Consider the following 27,592-nt stretch of genomic DNA (forward strand, 5'->3'; position numbering starts at 1 on the left):
ATCGCTCTGGAGAATTTATTTTATGTGCAGGGTTTTTTTCATGTGTAGTTACAACCTCTTGATTTTTTTTTTTTTAACTTCTAGAACTGATTTGGAACAAATCTACTTATTTACTGTATGTAAATGACATCATAGGAAGGCTTATCCTACTATGTGATTAAAGTTCAAGGGGCAGGCGTAGGACAGGATGAGGCACAGACTGCCTCTGGTTCTGGACTCGGTGGCCTTGACATGACCACTGAGGATCAGAAATGCCGGGGCCATGTGCAGCTGGGGTGACAAGTCTTACCTGGTATCTCCTGGAAGGTGGTGGTCTCTTGAAAAGGGCTGTGCATTGAACACAACCAATGTACTTCTTGCCTTTTTATTAACCATTTTTATCTTGCCCTCAGGTTCATGGAGTCCGAACTGGATTTAAATGACATCATCCAGGAAATGCACGTGATTGCGACGATGCCAGACCTGTATCACCTGCTGGTGGAGCTGAATGCTGTGCAGTCTCTCCTCGGGCTGTTGGGACACGACAACACAGATATCCTTCAGTGGTTAAAGCAGCTCTCATGTGGGAGGCTTTCTACAGACTTTTCTGTAATCTTTTATATCCTGCTTTCACGGGCTCCTGTATATGTTTTTCTTTTCTTTCCCACCACACTGAATTTATGGTGGTTTTTTTTTCCAAGTGAAAGCCTTTTTTGTTCAAGTAATATTGATTCTGAATTTTTTCAGTGCTGTTATTCTCCTTTCTTGTTTTATGACCCTTTCATCTAGGTTTGAGTGGCTGTGTTAGAGTGTGAGCAGATGAACAATACAGGAAAAGCTAAGGTATGGGGTGCGCAGTGTATAGCCTTGAACCATGTGCAAACTTTGTTTGGAATCGCCCCCAGTAAAAATGAAACAGATTTACCCCATTTTGTTAAGAGCTGAGCTGTCATGCTTTCAGCTATTTGCCATGGACTAGCTCACCACAGTGCTACACCTTAGTTTGTAAATGTGATAAATTCTTCGTGTGTCCATACCTTTAATTTGGTGTACTCAGAGCTTGAGGTTGTGGGTAGCCCCTCTGGTTACGTAAATATCGAGAGACATTTCCGTGCTCAGGTAGTTCTTGTGTCACTGAACCTGATCCCTATGTGCACCTGTCTCTTGTTCCTCTGAAGATCTGAGGACATCTCAGAGAGTTTTCTGTCTATACTGTTAAAGATTTTGGTAGTTTTGAACAAAAACAGTGTCATTTTTTGAATATCCTGGTGCCTTGATGTTTAGCTGTCAGCTGATAAATAGAACTATGCCTGGCTTACCCTTGCGCAGTCTTTAATGCAGGCTGAGCTCTACTTTTGCTTGTAAAATATTCTACAGTAGGTTAAGCTGAAAAATTGTGACTTGGTTTGAGGGATCATGTGTCTGTCCTGACAAACATTAGTGAAGGGAGGGAGCAGTGAAGCCCAGTGGAAAGGGCACGGGACTTAGATTTGGGACTACAGCAGTCTTTTCTTTTTTCCTTTTTATTGATTCATGACCTTAGGAAAGTAATTTATTCTTTACTTCTTTTCTTTATGTGTAAAGAAGTAGATAATACTTACCAGCTTTTCTGAGGTATTTTGAAATATGCAATGTTAAAAGGACTGTTAGTGCTAAAAGTTGTGGTCCGATGCACAGATGTTGGTTTTCTTTTTTAGCACTTTTCCTTATAGTACTGTCTATTAAGAATTCATAATTCATTCTTTCTAAGTGGGTGCAGTGATCAGAAGATAAAAAGAAAATGTAAATATTTTATTGCATACTAGTTTATATTACCCAAACGTGTAAGCAGTGCTTTCTATTTTGACTTCTATCTAGCTGAACCTTGATGTGGTGAATGCTGGTCCCTGCAAAACAGCAAACACCACAGCTTTCCGTATCTGTGATCTGGAATGGAAATTACTCTCAAGTAAATGTTTGTTAACAATTTACTGTTGTACAGTGGGAAACGCCTACCATGCATAAGCAGTTTCATGGCTACCATAGTTTCATTACTTATTTTTTTGCCAGACACCGCAGGCTTTTTGTGTACTATGTGCATGGCATTAAAAGCTTATACTGAATTTCTCATTGACAGGGAAAATATAAACTGTGGGGATTTTGACTGGGATGGCAGAGCTGATTCATAGCTGGAGTGCACAGGAATACAGCTTGCTTTGTCCTTTCAGCCATGAAAAGCTGTGTCCTAGGGTCACTGCTGCTGTCAAAGACTTGTCAGTATTTCCACTGCGAACTCTTTTTAATTGGTTTGCAACTTGCCTGTCAGTTTACGGGTAGAAATTTGGCCTGTGAATTGCAGTTTTGGGAAAAGTATATTTCTTGTTATAAAAGTGCTGAAGTGTTTTCAGATCCATTGGAAGCAGGACACAGGCTGTAGTAATGCCCCTTCACTGTGCTGCTGCTGCTTACGTACAGGATAGAAACACTGTTAAAGTGAAGCATCTAGATGTAAAACTAAATTGATATCGCTCAAGTTTTCTAATGACTTTTTGTTAAAACAAATGGAAAAAGATTTTAAAAATGAGTTCTTCAAGGAGAGAACTAAACAAATGGCTCTTCAGATGTGATTTAAATGTAGTGTCTTGAGGGACTAATGCAAGGAGACAAAAGCAATGTCCAGGGGGAGCTAATAATCTGCTGAATGATTCATGCAGTTTTACACAAAACATGTGAATGAAAGATGATCACTGACGAGATTTTATTAATGAAAGACAGGAAAGCTTCAAGTGAGGTTTTGCTTTTCTATCTCCTAAATTTTATAGCACAACTGATCCTCTCACTGGAAGCCTCAACAGAAGCTCCCTAGACAGGAATGCCCTGCAAGATGAACTCCTCTGACTGCTGGAGTTCTTTGCTGTGCACGCTCAGAAAAATCTGACTCCATTGTCTTTATAGCACCCAGTAAGCAGCAGTAGTCTTCAGTTAGTTCCTCCCTTAGCCTTCTCGTCTATGGGTCGATCAAACCCCGTTCCTTCAGTCTTTCCTCACACATCACGTGCTAGCCACCTGCCCATCTCAGTGGTCCTCCACTCTCCTGAGTCCAGTATGTCAAGGTCTCTTTTATTGGGAGAGCCCACAGCCGAACAAAATATTATACACGTTGCCTCATGAGTGCCAAGCAGCAGGTAAGAATTCCTTCTCTTCACCTGCTGGTTTTGCTCTTGCTAATGCCGTGCAGTCTGTGGTTAGCCTTTGTCACTGCAGTGGCACGCTGCTGACTCGCCTTCACCTTCTCCACCAGAACTTCCAGATTCTCTTCTGCAGAGCGTACCTCTCCAGTCAGCCCCAGCGCTTGGGCTTGTCCCCTCCCAGCTGCAGGACTTTGCATTTGTTGAACTTCATGAGGTTCCTATTGGCCCGTTCCTCCAGCTTTTGTTAATTAATAGTTGATTCCTGGCAGAATAAATGTAAGGCAGGTTATTTTCGCTTAACTTGCTTATTGAGTCGTGCTCCAACTTGCTTTTAAAAATTGTCCCCTGGCACCTTTGACCATCTTTTTGTATAAGCACAAGTGAGTGTCTGCCCAGTGAGGAATAATCACCCTTCTGTTCAGTTCCTGATGGCAGTTGCAACTGGAAGTGACATCTACCCATCAAGAAAACGTACAGATAGCTTTGGCTTGGTTAAGGAGTGCTGTAGAGTATAAAGAAAGTAGTAGTCTTACTGATACACATCTTCTGCAGCACCTAGACATAGGTTAACTTGGGACTGGGGCAGGCAGCTCTCTTACAGTCTTTCCTGAGACTAGGTAAGTCACGACTGAAACCTTGCTAAGAAAAGATATATGGAAATACTTTTCCTACTGCTGCTTTTGTGTCTGAGCAAATGCACAAATAGGAGAACTGGGAGGCCGGATTGTTAGCCTGTGCATTTTAAAGAGATTCATCACAAAGTTGTTATATAGGACATGCAGAAAACTGCATATCCTGTTCTATCCCAGTGGGACTCGGGCAAGATTGATCAGCGTGTCTGAGAGAATAGGAAAGTGGGTCTAATGAGGTGGAATACGTCTCGTCGTACAAGAGAGCTGTGTAGCAGTCAGGGGAACCGTGTGTTATGCAGCCCAGAGCTAATGAGTGAAAATTGGGCTGGCAGAAGTGATGCTGTTCCTGCGAGGTCTGCGGTTAGAGGAGCATGCTGTCCTAATTGGGCCAGGCAGAAGGGGGTGATCACTCCTGCTTCCTGCAGTGGCCTTGTTAGGTGCGTGCTGTATCAGGTTAGCAGGGCTATCACTGAGAGCAGAATACCCAAATCAGATTATTGTAACTCATTTCTCTTTGCTTATATTCAATCTTGACAATGCAAGATAGTGCCTAGTTATACCAACTCTAGCAATTTTGATTTGGGGGGGGGGGGGGGGAAGTATCATCAAGAAACAGTAAAATTGCCTGATACAGTAACCACACAATCGCATTTGTTTTTATCGTTCCTAATTCTTAGGATTCTCTAATTTTGGTGCTCGTGAGGACTGTCTGCTCAAGTAGTCTCTGTCCTCTCGGCTCTGGTGTTCCTGTGCCCTGCTGCTGTAATGTATTACCAGTTGTTTTGGACTGTTTCATGAGCATGCTGGCCTAAGAGCAATCTGCTCTTGATATTAAATGTGTCTGCCTCTGTGTTGGTTGTCCTTAACACCTAGCACATGTTTCCATAGCTGTGGTAGACTTGCTTCAAGAACTGACTGATATAGATACTCTCCATGAGAGTGAAGAAGGAGCTGAAGTCCTCATAGACGCTCTAGTAAGTAGTAAACTCCAGATTATTTTAATGCCTGAACAACGTCTGCCTTGTACAGCACAGCAGCGAATACTCTGAACTGCCATGCTTTCTGCAGCTGCGGTTATCCCTATTGCCCACGCCACGAGGAAGCTAGCCAGGTCAGGAGCCTGCTCTCTTGTAGCTGAAATGCTGTACTGAGGACCACGATGGGTGTTTTTAATGGAATGCCAGACTTTGGGGAGCAGGTTCTTCTTGCACCTCGTCTACCACTTCTTTTTTGGAAGGAACACGCTCATATTGCAAAATTTGTGTAGGCTGGGAGATTTTTTCATGCAGGGAGGGAGAATGAAGTAATATTTGTGACTTGGGCAGTGTCCTGTTGAAAATAGGAGCTTGATTTGCATTTTTCTTCCTTCTTGTTGAAAAGGGTGACCTCTGTTCACCCATGAAAAATTGAAGTTTGTGGCAGGGCTCAGATTGCTGTCTGAAGGACAGATTGTGATCTTTCAGTCTAACCTCTTGCATGGGAGACCAGTAGTCTTCTACCCGGTAACTCTTCTTTCAACCCCAAAAGTCTGTGCTCGAACTGGGACATCTGTTGTTACAGTGAGGGTACGCGTTTTTCTTAACAAGAAGTAAAAGCATGAAAGTTTTCATGGAACAGAGCTAATGCATTTTAAGGGTGGAGGAGGGTTTAGAGGTAATGATCCTTTTTGGTGTAGCAATTAAACAACCCCAGAAAATTACCTATGTGCAGTAGAAGATGCATTGCTCAGTCTTAAGTGCTCCCTGCCCGGTTAACTCGAGTGCCTCTTGGCCTCCGTGGTGGTGGACTTCCCCTTTTCCTGGCATTTGCGCTGGATGCCTCCAGAGAACCGATGCCCAGAAAAACTTGAGATTTACATGTCTGTCCTACCTTTGGGCAGCTTCTGTTAGTGAATTGCTGTGTTTGTGAATCACTGTGGCTGTGTCTTGTTCTGTAACTATTATGTTGAAATAGAAAGATGGGGAATTACGGGTTGTCTTTTGTTTGCTTTGTTTGGCTGCTCTGTTTTCTCCTACAATCCTTGTCCAGTCACTATAATGTTACCTTCCAAAGGTTAATGACAGTGGCCTGGAGCCGAGTTCCTCCAGCTGGCCTCTGGGCTGTTCTTAATTACTCTGCCTTCGTGGGAAGATTGCTGGATGAACGAAGTGGTAGAGAGGAACTGCTAGAGAAGACGTTTTCTATAAAATGTGCAGAGAGGCAGTAAATCAAGCAAAGTTCTTTCTCTGTTTTCCTTGTCACCAGCCCACTGATAATAGCCAAGTTTCAGAGGTTTTATTGTCCTCTTTGAAAGAAACAGGTCAGACACATCTTGGGAGAAATGTTTAGATACCTGCTTTTTAGATTACTTTTTTTTTTTTAAAGAAAGTAGGTATATTGTTGCCCTACCTTCCACAGCAGCTGATACTTGTATTTTTTTCCACGTGTTCACTGGACCCGAAGCTAGTTAACAGTGTTTGAATTGGAAATGTTATTTTGTTTGACTTTTCCAAGCTCATGTCCACAATGGAAAGCTAGCCAAAGTCAAGCTGCACTCTGTCCAATTGCAGCTTTAAAAGCATACTTCTTGTGTTAGCTTTTTGATTAGGAGGCTCCACCTGCAGATGTGGGTTCCCGCTCCAGCTGTTGATTTGTCTGGGTTTCGTCAGCTTGCTGAAGTCAACTGGGTACATTCATCTTGCTAGGATTTAAATGCAAGGCTTCAACTGGTGATAATTCAGCTTTTGGATTTGAATCTGCGTGTGTGAGCATTGTTCCTTCAGCTTTTTGTACCTATTAAGGTGGAAGATACAACAAAAATGTAGGCAGACCAGCAGTAAACAGTTGAAAGTGGAGCTGCTTGCAGAGCTGACAGCTAGCCCATCCGTGGTGGTTTGTGGTGCCTCGCACTTAAGAATTCTGAGGGATTATAAATCAGTCAGGCTGGTTCAGGAAATGAGACTGTGACAAGGTGCACGTTTTCCTCCAGATGTTTTTCTGTTTAATCTGAAACACAAATGTTGTTTAATTAATTAGGACAAACATAGTGGCAGATTTACTTGGTGAATCCTTCACTTCCTCTGAGATTTTAGAGCAAGATTGTTAATGTCTTCTGATCATGTCTGGCAGGATGTTTCAGTAGGGCTTATTGATTTTTTTATTATTTATTAACCCCCTCGTTCTTTCTCCTTCATCTTCCTTTTTTCAGTCGTCTTTCTTATCTTTTTATCTTTCCCGTGACCCCGGTGATGTAGGTGGAGGGCCAGGTCGTAGCCTTGTTGGTCCAGAATTTAGAGCGCCTGGATGAAAGTGTGAAAGAGGAAGCTGATGGTGTCCACAACACACTGGGTAAGTGGCTGTTGCACAGCCTCTCGCTTCTTCCTGTATTCTGTACAAAGGGGGGGTGGGTTATCCCTCCCCTTCCTTCCCTCCCTACCTCCTTTCCCCTTGAACTGCCAACACTAGGGTAGAGGTAGCTTTTGTTCAAGCACAACTTTAACTCACAGTAAAGCCTAGTCCCTTGAGCCAGCGTTTGTCGCGTGACCGCTGGCAAGGTGCCTCTTCCCAAAGCGGTGATGTGGGGAGGTGCTGGTACACGGATGAAACTGTGCTGCCCCAGAGGGTGTGCTCTCCTGCCCGTGTACTTACTATGTACTTATCCGTGAGCTCCACTTACCCCCTTATGAGAGCTGTTTGTGTCTTAGCAATATACTTAACTTTCAGGTAGTAAAACATTTGTATTTCATGTAAGTACATCATTACCTCTCTGTTCCCCAGCCTTTGCACAGCACAGTAACTGCTTTGCAGTGTGTCGCTGTTATTAGCATTTAGACCATCATCCACTCCTTTCGGTCATATGGGATTGTAATCTCCTGCGGACTGGAAGAATAAGAGGGACGGGAAACAAGAGTTTTGGAATTTTTACTACTGCTGCTGCTGTTAGTTTAGTTTTGTGCAGTGAGAATTGCTGCTGGAGTAAAGGGAAGTATCTTGGGCTTCTGCCAGCAGGAGCTGGTGTCACACTGAGGATGGACTGTGTGGGCAGTGTAAAAACTGAGAGAGTATCATAGACCTGAGCTTAAGTCTCACTCAAAAAAAAAAAAAGAAAAGAAAAAAAAAGGTAGTTTTGCAAGTAGCATGTAACTTTGAGAAGAGCAGTGCAGCCCTACGCAGGACCTGGCAAAGCAGTGTTGATACAGGCCTGAGCTGAACTGCAGGTGGGGAGAAATGACTGTTTTCTGTGCCTTTCTTCTCAGCAATCGTTGAGAACATGGCAGAGTTCCGGCCAGAAATGTGCACGGAAGCTGCGCAGCAGGGCCTCATGCAGTGGTTGCTCAAGAGGCTGAAGGTGAGCTTGTTTTCCTGTTGTCGTTTGGGAGATATTGCAATAAAAACGGACAAGCCACTAGTCTGGAAGCTGGTGTACTTGAGACGGTGTTTGGCACAATGTTAAAGGCCCAAGGCTATTTATCGTTGGCTCTTTCCATTTGCATAGGTATCTTTGTCACAAGTTCTAACATTTGTGAATATGGTGAATTCAAAACTTGCCTCAAACTGGGAAGTATGTCCCTTCTAACTTATTATAAACTAGCAAAATTGAAGGAGTTGGCTTTATGTGTAAGAAGCTCTACACAATGTGATGCAAGTCCGTGAGTAAAGTACACTCATTTTCATAGTGTTTGCCTGGAAGAGTATCTGTAATGTTGAGTCATCTTGACTGTCTTTGGGTTTTACTTGTTTCTGTGGGAGTTCTTTTTGGTAACACGTCCCTGATCCTGCCGTGAGAACTATGGTCTTTCCTGCAGAGCTGGACCCTTCGCAATGCTACAAAACAGCACTCGGGCTCCAGCCACTGATGTGGTCGTCCCCAGTAGCTGCAATACCACTGCGTTCCTAGCTCAAGCATCAGCAGTGCTACAGCTCTGCCAGCGCCCACCTTCCTTCTATAGACCAGTTACTATTAACTTAAAACATTGCTTAAAATAAGCCAGTTTTGCACATGTGTGTGTGTGTGTTGGAGAAGCCAAGTTAAGGACAAAAAGTTAGAATTCAGGGTTTGTATCCTCTGCGGTTTTAGTTTAAATGGACATACTTCTGTCTTGTCTTTATATTGTAAACATCTTACAGTAGAAGGTGTCTTTTTTCTGTTCATATGATTCCTATGTGGTGGATTTCTGGTCCGTGGCTGAGACCTGTAGGAATATAAAAGCTGACCAGTGAGTGGGGAAACTAATAAAGGCCATTTTATGCCTTTGCTTCCTACATTTCTAACACTTTTTTGAGTTTCAAGTGGTGTCTTTGTTTAACTGCTGCTGGTGGCTTTTTCTTTGAACTCATCTAATTGCCTTTTGAATTCAAAATTACTTTTTGACACTCTTAGCATTCTGTGGCAGTGAGTTACACAGTTTAACTTTGTCTTGTGTGAAAAGATGCCTAAACATTCCCTGGAAAATGGAGTAGGAAAGGAATAGATAGTTCAGCTTTCTTACAGAGCTAGTGAAGGAAATTTAGCAAACAGATTCTGGCTTTTTCCTAATGCTGTTAGTAAGGCATTAGCACTTCCATACTTAAATGTCTTTATGGTTAGAAGGCCTCTGAATCACAGAAATACTCTCTCAGCTTTGTAAGTGTGCAGTCACCCCTCTGTGCCCCTCATATACTTGTTAGCAGAAATAACCTATAATTTCTCACTACAGATAGTAACATAATTATATTCCTTTTGCTTAAAAACAAAAAGTGAAGTTAATTTTATTCCAGGCAGGTATGTACTGCTGCCTGCCTTGTAATTACTCTGGCAGCTGAAAGACTTAGAAACTTGGGAAAGCAAAATAATCGCAACTTGGATTGCCCTGCTTGGTGCCACAGAAAATGAATGTTCAAGGCGTTCAAAACTTGGTGCTGAATGTGTCTTTCCTTTGCCCCAGCGTGTGTTAACTTTGTCTGGTTTTGGGGATGTGTGATCAGGCAGTGCTTTTTCTTGCTTACATGCTGTCATTGTGGGGAGCCGCACGCTAATGAAACCCTCGCCCAGGTGCCTTCGCTATTGGCAGCGCTTGGTCTTGAATCTCTCGCCCTGACAGATGTGGTTAGGATTAAACCAGGATCCCAGCATCTGGGTAGAGCGTTGTGCTGCTGAAGAATGTCTATGGGATGAGTTTTAAAATCAGAGTTCTGTCTAGGCATCGGTAAGGACATCTGGCACACAGCACGGAGTGTAAATTTCTGTTTTCTGACTACATTTCAGGTTGCATAATTGTATTCTGACTGTCAGAACTGCCTCGGAAAGCTTGGATAGAGAGCTTAATAGTTCACTTCTCCAAACATAAGCAGGGTTTGATGATGTCGTGTGCAGCCTTGAGAGAACAGTGTTGTTTCCTGACGCTTGCCGTAGGATGGCAGTTGGTACGCACCCTGACGGGAGCCAGCAGAGCTGTACAGCACCGACCGCCTGCCCCCTTCCCCCTCTCATGCCACTGATTGCTTGGAAGCCTTATGTGGTTGCTGCAAGTACCATCATCTACAGCACGGCTGGGGATCGTTTGGAATGAAAAGCTTTATTTAAAGTCAATACTTTGTGGCATTTGGGATCTTCCTACTCTTCATGGTTTTGTGTTGCATGGTGCTTGTGTATTGTGACCTTCTCTTTGCAGCAGGTCGGGATAATTGGCCGCGCGTAGCCTTGCGCAGGCAGGTCCACTCAGTCAAGCGGCAGGTAGTCGTGCATTTGGGGAAAAAATTTGTGGGTGACAAATGGTATGTTTTAAGCCTAGTACTTATTGCTTGCCTTTTTTTTTTTCCCTCTCAAACAGTGGAATACAAATAGCTGGTAACTGATGATTTTTAAAATTGTTTTTATTTTATAAATTCCTTCAGTAAACCAGTTTGCATTATTATCTGATGGGTTAATGTTTAGTCTGTTTCTGTAGATGAAGCAGCTTGGGCAGCATTGAAAAACATTGGATCCAGTTCAGAATCCCACTTCAGTTTGTTGTTTGTTGTTTTTTTTCTTCTGAGGGGAAGAAAATTCAGCATTTTGGTTTTGTTGTGAATTTTTTTTAACATATTTGAATATGGAGGGAATGTATGGAATTAAAGTTATGTGACTGTACAGGCTAAACCGATCTCACGTCCTTCTGATTGTGACATTGTGATCCTCACACAAAACTTGGGTAGTTACTCTAATGTTACTGTGATGTGTTTTCTGAAATTCTGGTTTTGGTGGCAGGTTCAGACTTTCAGAATAGGGCTATGCCCATGCACTCATAAAACATCATGGAAAATTTATCACAGGAAAGAGATTCCATGTTGCAAAGAACTGGAGACTGTTCTTGGGGCTTTTGCGCCCACTTGGTCAAACCTACTTACGTAGGACAGCGTGAAGGATCAGAGCTGAGTTTCTACACATGCGTGCACAAGCACACACGCACAGAGACATACACACACCCTGCCTGCACCCCGTCACCCCTGAATCCCAGAGAATGACTACTGTTTTGTCACTGAGGCATACTGCAAAATTACCGCTGTTGTATTTTGGTTTAAGTGTTGCTCACATGTTCAGCGATTTAATGCGTTCTTCAAATCAATGAAACACAGAGAGCCGTGCCCTGATGAGCCTCTTGTTCCTTCTTCACCAACAGGCTAAGATGCCTTTTGATGCCAACAAGCTGTACTGCAGTGAGGTGCTGGCTATTTTGCTCCAGAATAACGATGGTGAGACATGCCTCTGGTATCGATATTCTGTTAGGGTAGGATCCAGGCTTCTTTCAGATCACAACAGCCCTCTTCTGCCTTCGGCTTTCCTTTGCTTGTGCTCTCTCTCCTGCGCGCGTGCTCTCCTGCATACGCATGCGCCCTCTCTTTCTCTGCAGCTTTTGTACTCTGTCAAGCCGTATTGATTTTGTTCGCTGATGTATCAGTGTTAGATGGCTGTAAAATCTGACAGTTAGCTTCATTTTTCTCTCTCTTTTCCCCCTTCCCCCCACCTCCGTCTAGACAACAGAGAATTGCTTGGGGAGCTGGATGGGATCGATGTGCTGCTTCAGCAGTTATCTGTGAGTAATTCACATACACCCTCTCTACCGTCAGGAAACTCGCAGGCTGGGTGTGAGGAGGTGGAACAGATTCTGGGTGTAGTGCTGTCCTAGCAATCTGTAGATACTGAAGCACAAGCAGGGCTTTATGTTTAGTGGTGGCATAGTCCCTGAATAACTTCCACACAAGTGTATCATCCATGGTAAGTGAGGTTAATCTCTGTTTTAACGACGTTAACGTTGAGGTACACAGAAGTTAAATAATTTTGTTAAAATTGCGTGGCAAGTTGGAGATAGGCAGGGTTGGAATCTGGCCATCTTCAGCATTCTCCACTCCAAGCACTGGGCTGCATTGTGCCTACCTTTGAGCTAGCTGAAGGTAATGTGTTCATAGTTCACTTATATTTCTTGAGGTAGCACTGTCTGCAGCACCCTCAGGTATGCGGTGTGCCTAGGAGCTCTCTGTTAACAAGCTTATCCACATACTTTTGTGAATTGCACAATCGGTGAATTTGCCTTTCCCTTTGGAGGCCCTGTATTGTCTTTAAGTTGTGCTGCAGACTGCTGCACATTTGTTGGTGTGCTGTCAGGGCAGTAAAAAGGGCAGCAGAGTTACAAGAGAGAATGCATCAGTGACGTGTATGATTGCTGGCTTATGCATATCAGATGCTGAAGGCTTGTGGTATAAAATCTTCATGTGTACCCTACAACAGTGTGGACCAAATTGGGCCCTCCATTTTGGGGTAATTTTGCTTTCTTTGTCATGCAGGTGTTTAAACGACACAACCCTAGTACAGCAGAAGAACAGGAAATGATGGAGAACCTGTTTGATTCCCTTTGCTCCTGCCTAATGCTCAGTTCCAATCGCGATCGCTTTCTGAAAGGCGAGGGTCTACAGCTGATGAACCTGATGCTTAGGTACCCAGATAACTTTGTGATTTTCTTGCCTGCTTCTGATGTACCAACACATGTTCTGGCTAGATATATGTGTTTTTCCGTTTATAAAATTTCTGTGTTAGCATATTTGTCTGCCTTCTCTTTCTTTTTTTCCAGCATGTAAGTTGGACCTTCTCAGGCATATAAACTCCACTCTTTGTCTTTGGCTTTGTTTCCTAAGAACTGGGGTTACTACAATAGCTGCTGGAAAGTAACAGTGCAGATCTGTGTGGCAGATGCCGAGATGAAAGAATGCTGTAGGTCAGGCTACATCTAAGGATGTAGCTAATCCTCTAGGGATTTAAAAGACCCCTCTGAGGGCAAGAGAGAACCTTTGTGTGTCTCTAGGGAAAACGTTTTTCCTTTTTTCCCCCGTTCAAGCTTCACTGTGTTGTGTATCCTCTGAGCTGGTGAATTTTTGTGGATGTTGCTACAAAAATTGTTTTTGCGAAATGGGCATAAGTATGCATTTCTTCTTGTGACATGTTTTGTCACACCATGAATCTCCAGGGCTTCTCTGCTCTCTCTTCACTTTTACTTCCTAGCCTGGTACTGAATTGTGTCTTCTGCGCTGACTGGCTTCCTCCAGACGTCAGGACTGGGCGCAGCGGGGCTCTGTCTGGCTTTCCCTGGTGTGCTAGGCTGTGTGCGGTGGCTGGTTAGCAAACGCCAACAAGAAATGATGTATTCCTGCAGCGCATGGCTGGGTAATGTGCGGCAGCAGGGAACTGAATAAATAACCAAACGTGGATTATTCAAATAGGAACACTGGGTTTTCTTGAGGCTAATTAAAGAAAAGCTCCGAAACTAAGAACGAGGGGGAAGCCTCCCTCTGCCTTGAGTAGTAAGCGGCTAAACTAGCCTTGCAGAACTAATTACTTGGAGTTCTTGTGCCATGTGGGTGGGACTCGGTGCTTGGATTTTTAATAGCTTTTTCCCCATTTTTGGACTCCACTGTTTACCACTCTCTGTACCAGGATCCCAGCTGGAAAATTATGACAAGAGGAAAATTTCTCCCTGGATGCATTCCCCGCCCCCAGTGGTTGTGAAGGGGTTGGGAGGGACAAAGCATGACTTAACTGCCAGCAGCAGCTATGTCTAACGGAAGGAGCTTCCAAGACGTCAATCTTTTGATGTTTAGGAACCTAACTTATTCTACAGTCTGAATGGGATTGGTAAAGTGACAATGGGAAAAAAGTAACAATTCACGGAATATTTTGTAGAAGTTTATAACACTACTGTCCATAAGCATGGACTATACTGACAGTTGATTTTTTTTTTAAACTCTTCTCATCTAGTTCAGATAAGCAGAAAAGTTGAAGTTCTTCCTACCTGGCTGTTTGAGCAAATAATGTTAGTTGATAGTTGTGACTGAGTCTTATCCCCAAACCAGCTCACTTCTGGCCCTGAGTTGTCCTACGCTGCAAACCTCATTTACAGCAGCACCTAGTTGGACAGAGAGAGTAAACTTCTTGCTTCTAATGATGTCTTCAGACTAGAGTTGAAAGTGTTAAGCTGGTACTTTTATTGCTGATTCATGTTTTTCCTCTTTTGAAGAGCTGCCAACCGCTTTTCTTAGTATTTCACGCTATCTGTGTTGATGATATGTCAGTTCATTCCTATACACAATTTTATTTTTTGTCTTAATACTGCTAATGAATGAAACCAGGATTCTGACACAGGTAGTCATGCATGTAACCTAAAACATGTGAAATCAGTGATACTCAGCACATGCTTAAAGCTACTTCCATACTTCTGACTGGCTGGGTCAGAGCCACGATGCTGTCCTGAAGCTTTTACTTTTGTTAGGTGTGGTATTTCCTTATCATTGTTGTAAGCTTGCTTCTGGTAGGCATGACACAGATGTGACTGTACACGTGTTACTTAGCTAATTAACTCACATCTTCAGAACTGCAGGAACGCGGTGCTAAGCTCTGCTATCTCTTGGCATCTCTTGAAAACCAGCTTTCTGGGTTCTAAGTTTTGGTGCTTTGTCAGAAGTAAGTAGTTAGAGAACGAATGACAGAGTCAAGTGCTCTATGGAGAGCACAGGAGGTGATTAAGGTAAAAGCACTGGTTTGTGGTGATGAAAATGAGGGAATGGATGCTGGGAGAAGGGGGCTACATTAGGAGGAGAAGCTTTGGACATGTTCAGCTGCTGCCATGGGGGGGTACTCGCTTTTGCAGGTCATGGTGGGATGAAGGTAGAAAGCTCTGCTGGACTTAGCACTTTGGTGAGGAAAAGAGAGCACGTTTCTGTAGCTTTCGAACCACCAAACAAAGCAAAGCGTCTGACAATTGACGCTGCAAGGTTTTGGTGTTTGTTTGCGTGTGGGTTTTTTATGTATTTTAATATACAGAATATATTAAATGGCTATTAATTCTGTTAACCTCTGTTATCATTGGAAGTTCTCTTGGTGTATGCTTAAAAGCTCTTACAGGTGCTCAGTTTTTCTTGGACAGTACTTCTTTGGTACCTGCAGGCTAGCATTGTAAACGGGGAGCAAGCCTTGATAGTTGTGGGCTAGAGAGCTGCATGGGACTGTTACGCTTCTGTATCTTCTTGATACCTTCATGATAAACAGCAAAGAATAGAAATGCCATTCGGTTGTGATTGACCACCTCGCCCACAAACAAGGCAGAATATTTTTCTCTCCTGTCGGTGTCCTCCGAAGACTGGGGGGAGAGATCTGTTATTTTTTGTTTTTACTTTGAAGGCGGTTAATCATTGTACCATAGTCTGTGCAGATGAAAGGACAAATAAGCAAAGTTGAAAGTTTATTGACATGATGTGAGATAGATAAGCTGTGTGAGAATAAAGATATCAGGCTTGAATCTCCATTGCTGTCTTAGAGAACATCGCATTCTGTATCTAGTGCTACCCAGTACATCTAGCCAAGTTGTTCTGTTACTGACGGTCGTGCACACAGACCTGCAGAGAAGTGTAGCATCTTTCAGCTGAGCATTTAACATGCTCGAGAGATTCCTATAGACAGTAATGAAAATAGGACTCCTTTCTATTATGCTGAGCCTTAAAGCGTATGGCCAGCAGCGAAAGACGATGTTGTATTGTGTGAAATTCTAGTTTATGGGGAGAGAGTGGTGACACCTGAAAATGAGCACAGTGTGGCTGATGCGCTTTACGTGCGTGTCCGTAGCAAGCCGTGTCCTGGACTTGCCGTGGTCTTGCGGTGTTGAGGGGGACTTGCAGTCGGCCACTGGGAGCGGAGCTTCACCGAGCAGGTATGTGGGAGGTGAGCAGAGGGGGCTGGGAGAAGACCAGATTGAGAAGGACGGAGCCTGTGACAGCAGAAAGGAAGCAGGAAGTTTTGAAGTAGGGTGAGAGGACGGGTGTAGATAATTATTTGATTTGCATCTCTGCAGCAATGGAGGCTCATTTATTTTATGGAGTGTCTTTATCAAAAATAAGATGGTTTATCAAGGTGGTAGCCACCAGCGGAAAGTTTATAAATGTCACATAGAATTAAATTCAATTTTTTTTTTTAGGTCAGGAAGCACTTTTTAGTACACAGTCCCTCAGCCTTGCCTTGGTAACCTAAATGCAGTTTACCTTACAAAGCCAAAAGAGAGAAAAACAGGCTTGTAATGTCAGTTCCCTTGCGCACACTGACAGGAAGCTTATTGCTTTTGCTGTAAAATTGTGTTAAGGTTTGGAGGAGATGCAGCCACTCTGTTCCCAGGGGATGTGTCAAGAAGATTCTCTGTTGCATAGGAAAAATGACGTGTGGCTTTCCCAGTTATTAACCAAAGGTGTGTGTGTATGCCCATAGACAAAGGCAGCAAAGGGAGCTTACGGAAAGGTGCATCACTTGGGCAACATGATTTTCTGTTCTGCAGCTATTCAGTGGCTTTTCTTGACCCTCAAAAAAGCATTTGCTCCTGTACAGCAAAAACAAGGTGAAAATGGACAACTCTGTACGGCTCCCCAAAGCTTGACTATAGCTATTTCAGGGTATATTTTTTATGATTATTAAAATCCTTTTATGTTTTCTTGTCCTGCTGTTCCTAATGACCCCATGGAAACTTAGACCGTCTCTTTACTAAATCTTCTGGTTAATTAAACGGAACCATTTTATGCAGCACTCTTCCAGGAAATCTAGTATTCTGCTTTTGCTAGTATTTTGGAAGGTGAGAGATTGTGTTATGCTAATGTGGAAAGTCCAAATAATGTTAGCACGTCTTCTTTTTGAAATAATAAATGTACCAAAAGAGTTCTCTCGGATGTAAAGGTATTAAAAGGAGGAAAACAGTGGTTAGCAAATAAAGTTGTAATTCAGACTTCCCTATGAAGACTGAGGTCGCTCCCTATTTGGTGATACTCACGTATGCTTGTCTTTGAATTAGTGTTCAGCTAAAAGTTACCTCAATAAGCACAGATGAGACTAAGATAAACTGCTTGCCCTCTGGCAGAATAAATATTTCAAATAAAATCAACTCTAGACAGTCCAGTCAGGCAGCTATTGATCTCTAAAAGCCTGAACTTAAACCCAATGAATATTCCAGAGATCAGCTCTGCAACCTTCCTAAATGCTGATCAATATGCAATTACTTCCCCTGAAAACATTTCTTATATTGTCTGGCCTTAGTAGTACTTTCTTTTTAGCTCCCTGTCGAGGGGAGGTGGGGGTGTTGAGCCACCCTCCTGCACTGCTCTTCGCTCCTGGGTAGAAATCACTGCTGCACCAGATCCCGGCTGCACGTGGTGCTGTCAGCAACCGCTTCGTGCCCATTGGAAGCAGTCGCGGCTGCACCGGGCAGAGTGACTTTGTTTTAGGCTAGGGTGTTAATATATGGGTTTTTAGTTTGCACGTTGTTAGGGGTTCACCAAGTTCGATCTCTGAAGGGAAGGCGTTTTCCGCAGCTCTCTGGAGCTTGGGCTTCAGGAAGCCCTGGATGGGAAGACGCTGCCGATGGACGTGAGGGGCGGGTGCCCAGTGGCCGGGCGGCTCAGCGTGCGCTCTGTGCAGGCGGGCAGGCTGGTCCCACGCTGCTGGGTTTGGCAGATGTGTGCAAGGGCAGCACGGTGCTGCCGCCTCCATGGGGGGAAAGAGGAGGGGGCTGAACTGCGCGAGGGGTTTGCTCTTTGTAGACCCTTATTCCAGGTCCACGATAATATCTGAGCACCGTACAGTAGTGCAGAGCAGCTGGTGTGTGTCCGAGGAGAATTGTTCTCTCGTCTCTCCAGGGGAAGAGCACAGCTTGTTTCCGGGGGATTTATTTTTATATGTGCATGTAGCTATATATTTGTTAGAGAACAAATTCTCTTAGAGAAGAGAAAGTCAGAGGAGACTGCCGTGCACTTGGGGTGGAAGGTGGTGGGACTTGTGACCGTCCTGCCGCGGGGGGAACGTCCGCCTGGCCTGGCCTGGCCTGGCCTTTGGGGACGCTGGGGGCTCTCGTTCTTCAGCTCACGTTAGCTCCTGCTGACGTTTACCTGGTCTGGTGGTTTTATGGGCTGTATTTGCGACTGCTTTTTCAGTTCACATTTCACAAGATGTTTTAAATTTTCCCCTGGATGAATTATAAATTCTTCATTTTCTGGTTTGAGAGGTACAGGATGTTTGGAGATAATTTTTGGACCATGTGTGTGCTATCGGTGCGAGTTACCAGCATCAGCATTCTGAACTCGCATTAAAACAGGATAGCCCAGAATCTATCTGCTTCCTTCCAAATGTGATTTCTGGAGACGGGGTTTTCTTCATTACAGCTGGCCACCAAGCTACACTTACCAAACTTACTCCTTTATTAAACTGAATTATAGCTAGATCTAAATCCTGATCCTTTTGGGGTGACAGTATTTGCCGTGTGTACCCAACCCGGTCTCCCCTGCCCTTTTGTGCCAGTGTCTGTGAGGTGCTGAAGAAATAACTTCTTCAATAGCCAGGAAATAAAAAATAAGAAAATAAAACCATAACAATAAAAAATATAAAACGAAATAAAAAGAAAATAGAAAAGAAAAAGAAATAAAAGACATTAAAAAAGAAATAACTGAGAGAATATTCTCAACCACAGTTTTGAAAAGAATATTTGTCGATACAATGTTTTGGCTTCTTGAAGAAAATCTTGCCTAGAGCTTGTGCTCAGGCTCTTCATGCTTTCCTTGCCATATTAATTTCCCTTTTCATGCTGTCTCTTTAAAGTAGTGTGGTGCAAAGCTCCTCATGTCCCTGAAAAGTTTAACTTGCAGCTTTCTTTTCACAGAGAGAAGAAGATTTCCCGCAGCAGTGCCCTGAAGGTACTGGACCACGCCATGATCGGACCGGAGGGCACGGACAACTGTCACAAGTTTGTTGACATTCTTGGTCTGAGGACCATCTTTCCACTCTTCATGAAATCGCCCAAAAAGATAAAGAAAGTTGGAACAACTGAAAAAGAACATGAAGGTAGGCGTGCTTCCAGATCCTTCTTATTGTCATGGAGGAGGTGAATGGAAGGCAAGTGTCTGAAAAGTCCCTGCACCGAGGAGGGAATGGCACATCACCAGTCTTTTCAGGGCTCCTCCTGCAGCTTTGATGTCCAGGCAGCCTGCCCGCTCCCTGTTGCAGGCTAGCTGTTGATGACACACTTGCCCTGCTTGTTTTGGTATCAGTGGTTCCTGGCGATTCCATTTCATGTGCTGTTAATAAGTTATTTTACTCCTGTAGGCTCTGTTGTTTGAAGCTCTGACTCTTTGATGCAAAACTCTTTTGAAAAGAGTAATGAGGCAACTACAAATGTCACCTCAAAAGCAGTGTTTTCATGGCTCTGAGCACTGAAGTGTGACTCGATGAACATCAGGCATTGCAGAAATAAACTGCATGCTTTTGAAGTTGGTTTTTTTTTTTTTTCCTTTTTTTTTTCCTCTCTCCCCTGGAAAACTCTGCTTTAACAGAAATCTGTTGTGGAGTATTACTGTAGGACCTTATGCTGAACTGAATCTAGGGTCAGTCCCTCCTGCTTCTGGTGACATTGCCTTTTCCATTTTGTTGATAATTGACTATGTCTTGGAAGAAACTTTAAATACTGCCAGTGATGCTTGAGGTTTTGTGCCAGTTCATTACTCATCTCAGTTCTATAAAGGGTGAATATTGTCAAAAGCCAAAGAGGTGTGAGTGGGTCTCAGGCTTGCCTAGTATCCATCCTTAACTCATGCAGCAAACCAAGGGAAAATGGAAGGAAACAGCAACAAAATGGGAGCTCTAAACCCAAATACCCTGCTTTGGTACTGTCCTCGCAACTCAGGTGGAACCCGATGTCCCGATGTTCTCCAAAGCAAAGGCAGGGAGGTGCTGCCTCCTGCAGACCTCGCTGGGCTGAGGCGCTGGCTGGGGCTGCGCAGCCCCTTCCTCTGGAAGAGCTGCAGAGCTGGGGGCAGCTCGGTGGGCATCTGCTTGTTCTTGTCCTTCCTGAGGACAAGGTGGTGAGGAAGAGGAGGGGCAAATTCAGCAAGCGGCTGTTTTCTTCTTGAACACTGCCAGTGGTGCCCCGGCAACTGCATTTGTTCTAGAGCACCAACATTAAAAGATGATAACACTGTGCTAACGAAGGTAGCGGCTTGGCGAGACACACGTAGGCTGCGATAGCTGCAGCGGTGGGCTCTGCGCCCCGGAGGCGGCGGGGCTGAGGCGGGATGGTGGGTCGAAGCAGGAATTGGCAGTGCCGCGGGCTGTGTGTGCATGCACGGCAGCGGCTGCTTTCCTAGCACGGGCGGAGAGAAGGTGCTTACCTGCAGCCCAGCACCAGCGCTAGGAATGATTCACACACAGGCTGCCAATTCTGGCTGCCTTATCTGTCTTGTATTGTGTTGCTTGTCTTGATAGATAATGGTGAGGAAGAAATGCTGTCATGTGTTCTGGGGTTTATGTAATAAAATTGCAGGGAGTGCAGTTGCGCTTAGATGATGGATTTAGGGGATGTTTTGAAACCTTCATTTGCAGTATGAAAATAAGGTTGTTTAATTCTTCTTACTGAGAGAAAGCTCAAGCTAGAATACGAGCTTTTGAGTACAGAGATGTGGGTCTGTGGCTCATGTCACTGACTTAATTTTTCAGTTTGGGAAAGTGACTTAATCTCTGTCTCATCTGCTTCATCTTGAGACTGCAGATGACATCTGTGTGCAATCTTGGCTACTGTGAGGATTAGGTAGCAGTCTGGAAAGCCCTAACAGGGTCAGTTCCTAACTATTTCTGTGATAGGAAAAAAAAAGGCAAATCTGCCCTCAAGAACATGGAGTGATCCATGCAAACAGTCTTCGTAACAGACCTCCATCTCATTAATATTCAGAAGAAATGGAGGACATTAAGATGAGTCCAGAAATCAGTTTTATTAAAATAAACTCTCCCTAAAATGCTGTGGTAGTAAGTCCAATTTTCTTTGTTTTGCATCACTGGGCAGGTGAGTTACTGAATTTCTAACGATGGGAGTTAATTGAGATGTTTAACAGGGTTCCCCTGGAGCCTGTCACAGCCATTGTCCTGACACGTGTATAAGCAGCTAGTATATGGTTTTACTTTGCCAAATGTTGCACCAGCAATACAGTAATTACTCTGTGCTCGGGGGCACTGCTGGCTGATGGTCAGCTCCTGAGAGCCACTGCCTGAACAGGAATACTGCAAAGACTCCTTGGTGCCTGCTGGTTTTAAAGGAAACGGTGCAGGTCTAGCGTGATTGAGAATGGATGCCCTCTGTGCTGTGTTGATCCTAGGAACATGCTTCTTCCTGCACATCTCTTTGTTTATTTATCAAAAAGAATGCTAGTATTCACTCTTCTCTTGTCATCTTTTCTTGTAAAAACTTTATCCTGTGTTCAAACTGTTAAAAAAAAAATAATTAAAAATTAATTAGAATGATCCTCTTCTGCTAGGAGAGTGTTCATGTCTATGTCAAATGGAGGAATATATTCCTTTACAGGATTAACTAGAATGCCTTTGTAGCAGAGGCATCAGTATTTATTAAAAAGCAGTTCTAAGGAACTGCGCTGCGAACGCGTTCACTGTAATGCTATTGAGACTGCGTTGGGACAGACACTCGTGGCTATGCTGCAAAATACTGAATTCTTAATGGGCTATTAACCCTGGAGCCTAATTACAACTGCTTAAAGGACAGCCCTGTTAACACGCCTCAGCACTGGGTGAGGTACCAAACAGCTCTGCCAGAAGCGCTTGTCCACCGAGACTCTCCCTCCTCCGCCTGTCCTGGCGTCCCTTTGTCTGCAGCTGCAGAAGTGCCGCCGGGCTGCGGGTACCGGCAGCAGCTGGGGCTCGAGGATGCTTTCCCCGTAGGTAGTGGGAGCCGCTCTTCTCATTGGGCATCCGATGCTCCATCTTCAGAGCACAAAATCTTTCGTGTGTGTCTGATGGTGGTAGGAAAATACTCCCCTTGCCTTTGTTTTATGGTAGTGTCGCTTTTTACATAAGAGGTAGTCTATAAAATAATGTTTATTTTATTGTCTTGAAGGTGGTGTTCTGAATGTGACAAAACAATAAATACCCTTGTGGAAAAAAAAATCTCGATGTGACTGACTTGATGAGCTTTTATTTATTACAGAAATTTATAATCCAAATTAAATTTGATAAAAGATAACTTTTCTGTAATGTATTTCTCTCTTCTTTTAAAAGCTAACATAAAGGTGCCAGTGCTGCTTAGCTACATTTTAAACACTGTCAGTGTTTAAAAATTATTTTACTCTAGGGAGCCTGTGAACAATTTAAATCCAAACTGCACATATTTATGCTTTATATACGCTATGTAATTAGGAGAAAAGAAAAGGAAAATTTCTTAACCATCTTTATGGATGATCTGAGCCTGAAGATTTGGCTGGTGGTATCTAACTGACTACACATTATCTACACTTGAATTTTGCCTGACTTTGTACAGATCATGATATACTTCTGAGGGTATTAGGTTTGTGACAAAAATCTAATTTGAAGCAATTTCCCTTTTTCTGAGGCAGTGAAGCAACTCAGAGCAGAATATTTTGCAGCTGAAGACAGAAATGGCTTAGAAGTTTCCTATGTCAGTGGGCTCAGAACACTTGTGAGTATCCAGCTGGGCTGGCCAGCCTTAAAGAGAAACAGCCTGTCGTCGTAGGAAGTCGAGAGTCTTGGATAGGGTTTTGTTGTGAGTGTGTTGAATGGCGTTAGTGGGGTCCCCCTGCGATGCTGCTTGGCATTGCGTGGAGCGGATGGAAAGGTGGGTGAGGCAGGTTGTAGGAGGTGGCGAATTAATGGCAAGTGTTACTGCAGAAATGCATTTAATTCCACTAGATGCTCGGTGTTTGTTTTTGTGATTGGCTGCTCCCTGCAGTCTTCCTGGTTAAGGACTGCGAGCCCTCTGGTAGTGCCATCCAGAGGGGTGTCGAGTCAGAGGCTGAGCACCGCGTACAAGGTACGACGCAGCATAGCTTGGCCGTAGCCTTTTGTTGTGGCTTATCATATGGTAAGTAACACATGGTAGTATAATATAGCCTACCTATAGCGAATGTTGGTAGAATGGTAAAGGCCAAATTGTGGAGAAAATGTGCTCTTGGTCAGTCTGACACTGGGGACTACATTATACATATAAAATGGTAAGATCTGCCGTGTTACGGGGGTTCGTGCATTCTGACGGGGCACCCTGAGAGGAGCCCGGCTGCCTCGTGGCTTCAGTGGAACTGAGCTGGAAGGGCAGAGAGGCAAGTGTCTAGTGTCTGTGATTGCAGGGAGTGAACGGGAATTTGGCTCCGGGTGGTTCTTGGCATAAGTATAGGGTAAGCTTTGAAATAACGCTTCTGTATTGTGAACTTTGAAAGGCAGGGGATGCTGTACGAATGTCTGTGTTCTGAAAACTCTTCTGTCGCCGAGCCGAGGGTCAGCTTATCTTCGCTGTCCATAAGGGTGCAAGGTCTCTTGGTACTGGACTTTGCGTGGCCACAGTCAAACAGCATTGGGTGGTAACTTGAAATTCTTGAACAGTCTCAGCGAGCGAAAAATGGAGAAAACACAAATTTCTTCTGAATTAGAGAGTCTGTAGTGAAGCAGTCATAACTTGCTTGATAGGCTGTATATTCTTCTGCTCTTTCTCAGGACGGTTATTTGCAGTCTAGTTTTGCTCACTTGGAGGGTCTAATGAACTATAAAAGGATGTTTGTCCAATTCATCTTCATTTAAACGCCTTCTCTTGACTTAGCTGTCAGTTTTACTTAGGAATGCTTAATTTGAAAACCTGAGAATTAGTTCAGCCAATTTCCAAATGAGAATTCCTATAGCTGTGGTTTTTTGCCTGTTCGCCCTCTAACGATAAGGAAGCCTCTTTTGGAGATACTTGGCTGTACACTTCCTTTAAAAAACAACAGCATAAAAACCATTTCTTAGTAAATATGCTCTTACTCCTTTGTAACATACACTGAAAGGCAGCAAAGCCCTTGGAATGAATACCTGCTGCAGAACTAAGTTCCCTGGGCATGGAAAAGTGAAAAGGCAGCAACAGAAAAATGGCCCGATAAAGAGTATCTTTATTAACTGAACACCCTCTGCCAGCCAGCAGAAAATATTTTTCATGTGGTGGTCTTCTGAAGTGAATACCTAGGGAAGGCATCAGTCTGAAACAGAACTTTATTAGGCCAATTTGTTATTTTACCATCAACCCTCCAGCATAGGACAGGAATCTGTTACTTGAATGAGCCATGGTGCCGAGTACAGAGTTAAATTTACCTCAGTTAAAGTTAGCATTCTCTGTTACAAGAACATCACAAAAATAAACTTTCTCAGTTGATAGAAAGAATTTTGTTTTACATTCAGCATGATGCTTGGATTCCAGCTCAGCAGGGGCATTGTGTGGAGCTTTTTCGACCCTTCCAAGCCCTACTTTACCCATCGTTCAAATCAGTATTTCTTACTGTTGTCAGTATTTTAAGATAAATTTTCCTTGGCAAAACATTTTGAGATATTTCAGTGGGTTACTCTTTAAAAATGCAGAGTATTAATGCATGTGAAAACAGGTAAGCTTATTAGATGCTACAGCATTGGAATAGCATGTCCCTGGTTCCACCTGTAATTCTGTAACGAACCCAAGCTAGTGGGGTGCAGGAGCGGTCAGTCTGTCAGTCTCCCGTGACTTCACAGGCTGCATTGCAAAGCCTCCGCTGAACGCGCTTCACGTGCATCCGAAAGCCGTGCGGAGGCGAAACCAGGAGTCACCTCTCGGCACTCCTCTTCTGCTGCGGATTTAGGCTGGGTCGGACGCGCGCCTGGTCCCGGGGTGTTTTGGCAGTGTGGCCTCGGCACTCGGTGCGAGCGTCCTCCCTCCTGGCGCTGGGGAGCTGCTGGTCCTTAGGATGTGCCAGGGGCTTTGTCCAGGTTTCCCAGCACACAGACGTGAAGCTGCAGAGTTTTGTGTGTAGGAAGGGTAGAAGTTTCTGAAAGAGGTGGCTTTTTTCTGGTATTTTCCTGCTCCTAATTAGAAACCACAATTTATCTTAAGAGTTCTTTACAAGTCAGAAGGCTCTTGAATGGCTTCTACTGGGTTCACCAGAATACCCTGCTCGTCCACCTAATGGCTGCTGCCCCCTGCGCCCAGAAGCCCATGCCTTCCCCTTCCTCCCAGAGGAGGCTTGCCTCATCTGCGTCAGTATTGCAGGGGAGCAGGCTTGAGCTTCCTCCCCTGCTAGGCAGATGTCCGTTATAATGAAATGTAAAAAAAAAAAGGGGGGGGGATAATAAAGGCAGAGGAGTGTAATGTTACGGCTTGATTTGACGGGACCTCCTGCTGTTGCAGCTGCCAGTGCCAGCCATGGAATAGATTAATCTGTATTCCAACATGCCGCAGCTGAAGTCAAGATCGATCTAATTAGGGTGTTTTAAACACTGCTTGCGTTCTGAAGTCTTCGTGCCTGTCTGGAGAGGGAAAGGCTCCCGAGAGCTGGAGGTGGTGCTGGTCTGAGCAGGACCCTGGTGCAGCTGGGTGAGCACACGCTGTGACCTGCCCAGAACCGGGGATGGGGCTGGCACGGCGCGCTGCGGCGTTGGCCTCGTGGAGAGCAGCAGCACGTGCAGGTGAACCAGCCGATGGGGCAGAAAACAGGGCTATCTGCTAATAAGAAAGAAGCCTCCGTCTTCCCATATCCATGAGTTTGTGAGATTTTGGGATCTTTATTTGATAAAGTTGTGCTTGATGCGTAGTAGCTGCCAGCTGATAACCGTTATTCCTATAAAGGAGCCTTTGGCGGTGCTGAGCATGGCTCGTTTTGGTGTTTGCTTTTCAAAGGAAATACGTTTAGCTGTGCTTAGAAATGGGGGCTAGGCAGCAACTTCTGCCTCTGGCCTTGTCTGTCGCCCTCCTTGAAAATAACTATTTTTGTGCAGGTGATGTGGACTTTGGCTGAGCATTGGCGTGATTATTTAGAAGTTTCCAGAATATTCAGAGGCAGGCAGGCAGCCCGAGGCGTCGCCCGAGGGCGATGTGCAGCTTGTGGCCTCTGTCTGTCAGCTGAGATCAAAGCTGGGCAGCTGCAGGTTTTGCTTTCTGAGGACTCGGAATAGCACCAGCTACTAATCGTTTTCCAAAGAAGATCCAACCCAGAGCAAATACTGTGATTATGGACTTCTAAAATTTTGCACATGTGAGATTTTATATAGATACATATATATAGGTGCAGTTCGTGGGAAAATGGTGAGACCCCCACGTTCGCAGAAACCTTCGTTCCCAGGTTAACACCTCTCACTTCTGATTGCTTGTGTAAGTGCTTTAATTCATTGAATAATGGATTCAGCCACTTATCCCATAGCACTTCTCATACCCCAAGGTTTGTCCTGGTTGTGGCTGGTGTCCTTGCGATGGGTGTTGGTGTTTATTGGGCCAGGAGTTGCATTATGGCATAATTGTGATTTTTTTTTTAGAGGGGAATATGAAACGCACTACTGCATTTTTTTCAGGAAGCTGATCGAAAGAAAGGTTTAGATAGTTCAGAAATATTTCTGTAAAATATTTTTTTTTGAACATTTTCACCAGGCAACTAAATATTTCCTGGGGTTTCTGGAGTGATATGTTGAAAGAATAACCTAATTCTTAAAAAACCTGTGTCAGCTTCTTTAGACTTCTCAGTAGTTTTAAAGATTTTATTGATAAAATGGATAAATATCTGCATATGAGCACCAAAGCAAAAATGATGGCTAAAATACATTTCCTAGTAAAGGAGTATTGAAAAAAAGCAATGAAGATATATCATTGGTGAAAATATTACTACTAAAATACTGTGTCAACACTTCTAAACACTTCCAAAAAAAGAAGGTTTGGGAAAAAATAGTGTGAAGTACAGCATGCTGGCTTCTTTCTAAAACAGCAAAGCATCTGTTGGGATGTAATTAAAAAAAAAAAAAAAAGAGTAGTCTTTTTGTTGTTTTTTTTTTCCCACCTTAAGAAAACGGGATCTCGCAAGGACTTTGGAGGCTTTTTACAATATTTTTAATGTAGACACTTAATTTGGTGTTGCTTTTTGTGGAATAACTGTTTCTCTGCAGCGAGAGCGTGCACTGACATACCCAGAGCCATCCTTCACCCCCACGTTATCCTGTCGAAATGACAGAGCAGCCGCACGGTGCTGGCCACCCGATAAACCTGTTATCTCCTCTGCTCCTCCTGCCAGCAGCTCTCCCAGTCTCTTTGGTACATGAAAAATTGACACCACCTCAGGCAGAAATCTGTTTCTAAGGAAGCTACATTTATAAGTAGCTAATGAAATGGGGTGTGTGCGTGCCTGCGTACAGCCTCTTCTGTTTGCTGCCCTTATGTAGTATGCAGATAATCTGTGCTACAGAGAGGGCAGACACAACTTGGACAAGCAGCCTGTGTGACTTGGCCTTTCCATGGAGGTGTAAGCTGGCAGGTAGTG

At 44.0% G+C, this 27,592-nt stretch overlaps 1 protein-coding gene across 1 annotated transcript in view; it reads left to right on the forward strand.

Annotated features, from left to right (window-relative positions):
* Positions 1 to 27,592, forward strand: part of CTNNBL1 (catenin beta like 1) — a 56,581-nt gene that overhangs the window by 12,056 nt on the left and 16,933 nt on the right. Inside the window, exons 4-11 of the mRNA XM_072879292.1 lie at positions 393 to 532; positions 4,658 to 4,755; positions 7,015 to 7,108; positions 8,017 to 8,108; positions 11,398 to 11,470; positions 11,753 to 11,811; positions 12,560 to 12,708; positions 18,949 to 19,130. Of these exons, the coding sequence (XP_072735393.1) occupies positions 393 to 532; positions 4,658 to 4,755; positions 7,015 to 7,108; positions 8,017 to 8,108; positions 11,398 to 11,470; positions 11,753 to 11,811; positions 12,560 to 12,708; positions 18,949 to 19,130 (887 nt within the window). The remainder of the gene's footprint in view (positions 1 to 392; positions 533 to 4,657; positions 4,756 to 7,014; positions 7,109 to 8,016; positions 8,109 to 11,397; positions 11,471 to 11,752; positions 11,812 to 12,559; positions 12,709 to 18,948; positions 19,131 to 27,592) is intronic.

Source organism: Ciconia boyciana, chromosome 14 (assembly GCF_034638445.1).
Source record: "Ciconia boyciana chromosome 14, ASM3463844v1, whole genome shotgun sequence".
Lineage (NCBI taxonomy): Eukaryota > Metazoa > Chordata > Aves > Ciconiiformes > Ciconiidae > Ciconia > Ciconia boyciana.